This window comes from Sinocyclocheilus rhinocerous, unplaced genomic scaffold (genome assembly GCF_001515625.1).
Source record: "Sinocyclocheilus rhinocerous isolate Xijiao unplaced genomic scaffold, SAMN03320098_v1.1 scaffold541, whole genome shotgun sequence".
Taxonomy (NCBI): Eukaryota; Metazoa; Chordata; class Actinopteri; order Cypriniformes; family Cyprinidae; genus Sinocyclocheilus; species Sinocyclocheilus rhinocerous.
Window position 1 is genome coordinate 100,582 of NW_015658519.1, and position 4,889 is coordinate 105,470.

The 4,889-nt window shown below is 34.0% G+C and overlaps 1 protein-coding gene across 1 annotated transcript in view; it reads right to left on the minus strand.

The window, feature by feature from the left end:
* LOC107722625 (probable cationic amino acid transporter) overlaps positions 1 to 4,889 on the minus strand; it is a 35,698-nt gene that overhangs the window by 18,133 nt on the left and 12,676 nt on the right. The window contains exon 2 of the mRNA XM_016531061.1: positions 1,590 to 2,087. Coding sequence (XP_016386547.1) covers positions 1,590 to 1,893 — 304 coding nt within the window. The 5' untranslated portion in view covers positions 1,894 to 2,087. The remainder of the gene's footprint in view (positions 1 to 1,589; positions 2,088 to 4,889) is intronic.

Here is a 4,889-nt window from a genome sequence, read left to right on the forward strand (position 1 = left end):
TGTTTAAATAAATCTGTTATGAAACAAGTTATGACAGCCATTGTGAAAATGCATATATTTAAACAACAAATAGAAATGTTATAAATTAGTTAATAAGTTAATTTAAAAACTGCATTATATGCAATTTACATGTTTGCATACATTTTTTTTAAGTTGAGTGTTGATTATTATATTTAGAAATAAATAGTAGCTTAATTGAATTTAAGTTTGGGCTCTGTTGTTAATTGTAACCTTATAGTAATGTAAAAGGGCTCCCTATAGTTTAGAGGATAAACTGAGGTAGATTTTTATAATTATAATTAAAATTAAAGAAGATATTTTTTAAACAAATAATAAAAAAAAAATTTTGTTTAGTAAACCACTGTTTAATTACAAAAAAAATTCAAATTTATGTTTAGTTTTTTCCCCTTGCTGTACTGAAACCATACTAAACCTTGACATCCAAACTGAGGTACATACCAAACTGCCATGTTTCTTTTTAACACCCCTATTTCTATTATGCAATGATGCACTAAAATGATCAGAATTGACAGTAAATACCTTTTTAATATTTCAAAACATTTATATTTCAAATAAATGCTATTCATCAAAGAATCTTGAAAATACTAGTATCACAATTTCCACAAAAATATTAAGCAGCTCAACTTTTTTTCAACATTGATAATAATAGAAATATGGAACAATAGAAATAATTGTTTCTTGAAAAAATCGGCATTTTAGAATGATTTCTGAGGGATCATGTGACACTGAAGACTGGAGTAATGATGCTGAAAATTCAGCTTTGACATCACAGGAATAAATTACATTTTAAAATATAATAAAATCAAAAAAAGCTATTTTACTTTGAAATAATATTTCACAATATTACTGTTTTACTGTTGGAGTTTTGATCAAATAAATGCAGCCTTGATGAGACTTTTTTCAAAAACATTAAAAAATCTTATAGATGCCAAATTTGTGAACACATACAGTATGGAAGTTAAGAATATTTTTTCTTAGAATTATTTTGCTTTAATTGAAGGTTATTTTGGTGAACATCTAGAAAGATGGTAAAAAGTAAAGACTTTTTCGATGGCCTATTTTGCTAATATTTACCAAGGGTGCTAATATTAGTGGAGTACACTGTATATCTAATGGCTATAAAGACAAATCCTATCTAAACTCTGTTTCTGTTTCCATGAGTGGAAAGGTCAGCTGCATAAAGGAAAAAATATCCCTTTCATTTTTCCCTCCCTTTCATTTTTGGGTTCTTTATGTTGGTATCCACAGGAAAAAACTATTTGGATTTTCTCTCAAACTCTGTTTTGGGTGCAGCATGCTGTGCACAGCTTCAACCTGTAAACCTAATGAGCCAGTTCAGCGTGCGTCATCACTACACGTCAGGAGGCATAAAGTTATACATGTGTTCACTCAGCTAAAGCCTGACTCAGGATCAGTGAATAAAAAATGATGCTATCCACAGTACAATAACACTACCTAGGCGGTGCTTCACTGGGGGCAGGTTTACAGGAAGATGACAGACCTCTTTTCTCTGTGTTTTTCTCTTTTGTGTCTGACTGACTGGAACAGGAAGTGGGGGCTGCACTCACCTGACAGGATGGAGGCCACAGCAGCGATGATGAAAGACACAATGACCCCGGGCCCTGCCATTTCCTTAGCCACCAGTCCAGACACCACATACATGCCAGTGCCGACACAGCTTCCCACTCCCAGAGACACAAGGTCCACGGTGGAGAGAACGCGGGGGAGTTTAGTGCCATGAGCCACAGTGCCTCCCGTGCTCTCCAGCATGGACTCCACCGGCTTCGTGCGCAGGACGCGGGACTGGAAGACAAACCAGTTGGCCCCCCATTGAATCCGCCGCGGGTCCAGTTTGGCGAACAGCCCGCTCATCTTGGAGCCTGGTTATGGATCAAGGGGCTGCAAGAAATGGGGCTGATACTCTGATAAGATCTGAAGACGCTTTGGGATTTGGTCTTGTAGTGTAGGGGGTCACACAGAAAGCAGCTGAGATGTTCACTGTCCTTCAGAGGAGCATCATTATCACATGTTTCCACATGACCAGTGAGGGTGAAGGTGAAGCAACACTGTGAACAAAATGAGATGACAACAGTGTGATCTATCATTATCCATGCTTACCTATGCATTTCTTAAACTACATGTATACTACAAGGATGGGTGAAATTGATCAAAAGTGTCAGAAAAGACACTTTTTGTATTATACAAACATTAAATTAACACTGTTTTTATTTAATAAAAAAATCTTGAATAAAATATCACAATATCAGAGTTTCCACAAAATAATTAAGCAGCACAACACTGATAAGAATAAGAATAAGAAATATTTCTTGAGCATCAAATCAGCATATTAAAATGATTTCTGAAGGATCATGTGACACTAAAGACTGGAGTAATGGCTGAGAGCTATGTGGTATATACACATGCATATACACAAATTTTAGTTATTTTAAAATGTAATAATATTTCACAATACTACCAGTTTCTTGGTGGGCATAAAAAAACTTTTTTCAGAAACATTTAAAAATGTTACCATCCCCAAACTTTTGAATGGTAAAATACATTTATAATTTATTACATTTATTAAATACATTTTTAATAATAAAACATATAGCTATAATATCATACATGTTACAGTATATATATATATATGTATATATATATATATATATATATATATATTTATTAAATAATAACACTATAATTTTATAATAATACAGATTAATATTAATATAATCTTTTTCACAGCAGCAGTGAAATAATGCTACATTTTTCATTTCTTATATGCAATTCATATTTTAAATCTATCTACAAAATAATGTATTTTTCACCTGCCTAATTCATCTAAAATATTCTGTTACTTGTTGCTTCCAATACCATTCGTTATCATTCCGTGATTTCTCCCAAAAAGATGCATTTGCTATTGTTCAATTCACTTTTTGAAGCAAATCAAAGGCTTTGACTACTAAAACATTTGTGTTGTAGTAAAAGCCTCTTTATGCTAGCCTTAAGGAAATGTGCTGTATTCACCAGATTTACATTTACCCACCTGATTAAATACTAATGCAGTAGGCAAAAAGCCCTTTTTATCCATCACTGATCTTCGTGAAAGAAAGGCCCGTTAGCTTTGTCTAATACATGAATGAATGCTTTGTACAATGTCAAACATGTAAACACAATATTTTGCTGCCATTGCAGGTCACAAAAAAAAAAACAGATAAGAACTCACTCATGGATGGATCTGCCTGGCAAAATGAGACTTTCATCAGAGAAATTATCAAACAAATCATCTATATGCTTATAATATGTCTCATTCAATTCAAGACAACTCTTAGATTTAGAAACAGAACAGAAACCAAACTATTTATGCCATCTGTTTCCATCATTCAAACAAGAGAGCTTCTTTATAAATGCACTTTCATGATGTCTGGCTATACTGAAGTTTCATTAGTCATTCATTTCCAGTCCCCCTGACAAATCAGGTCAGAAAGATTATTAAATAAATATGAAAAATAAGCTTCAGTAGGTGGTACTAAAAGCAATGGCTTTTTGTAAGAGTTTGTGGTTTTGATATCTTGAGGGACTCTTGATAGAAAAGAGCTGAAGATAACATCAAGACGCATGTTGAACACCAATAAAATGTGCTGATGAGTCCTGGTGTGCAGCCAAATAGGAACAGACAAAGAACTAAACCCAGCCCGTTCATTCCAGCTCTCATCGGCTTCATTTCCTATCTGACATTCTTTCTCCTCTGATCTTTTCTCTCTCAAACTTTCATTCCACCAACTCATTTTTTACACCTCATTTTATAGTCTTTTCCTCTTTTCTTTCACCACTAGCCCAGTTCCTTCCCTTTTAACTCATCAATCCTGTCACTTTGAAGGATTTGGCTTCTCCCAGCTGTAATGATACTCTCTCCTTCATCCCATGTCTAACTGTCTACAGAATGACGGTAACAGATTGCAGTGAAGTCTGTCCATCACAGTGACTAAAGCACATGGCTGCTGACCAAGATAATGATTTGTCTAGGTTTACAACCACACAGCAGGCCACATGGAACGGGACTGTCTGCTCTATAGCTTATAAATGACCTAAATGCATGATAATTTATATTGTGGTTTCTAGAAAAACAATAAACTAAGGTGATGTCCTCCCTGTTGGTCGGCAAATGTGAAAGTAAAGGTTATTTAAAGATTATATGCCATTTCACAGCAGTGTGCAGTATAAAGATAATTTCCAACCTCATATAAAGCATATGTGACCCAGTATAATATCTGAACCTGTCACAGTCACATTACACTGATGTTGTTTGTCTCTTTAGGCTGCTAGAAGAGTATATATTCAAACCTTGCCACTGACCTTATGACACACACACGTATAAACAGTGGCCTGAGGTGCAACACAGAGCATTGGTATAATTCAAAGTGACAAGATGAAGCCATAAACAACCTACATACACAGCTCTGCCTATATATAATACTTTCCACATGTATTTTATGCAACAGACACACAACACAATATATTTCAACAGAAAATCACAGCACAAGGCAAAAAAATACATATAGTCAATGGTTAAGAACATTATATGAGTCACTAACCTTCTCCCTAATATTCTAATGTTCTTTAGATGGTACTTCCTTTAATATGTGTTTACATTTTGTCCATCTAAAATGAGCAATTAAAGAAATTAATTCTTGTTTTAGACAAATCATTGTTAATTGTGACAAACTGCAAAGTTTTGGGAGTGAAAACCCCCAAACTACATGTAACAGAATCACGTAATTTAATTACAATATGAGGTAACACTTTATTTTAAACTTGTTACACATGTTACATGTACTTACTATTATAATAACAATTAATTATGCATA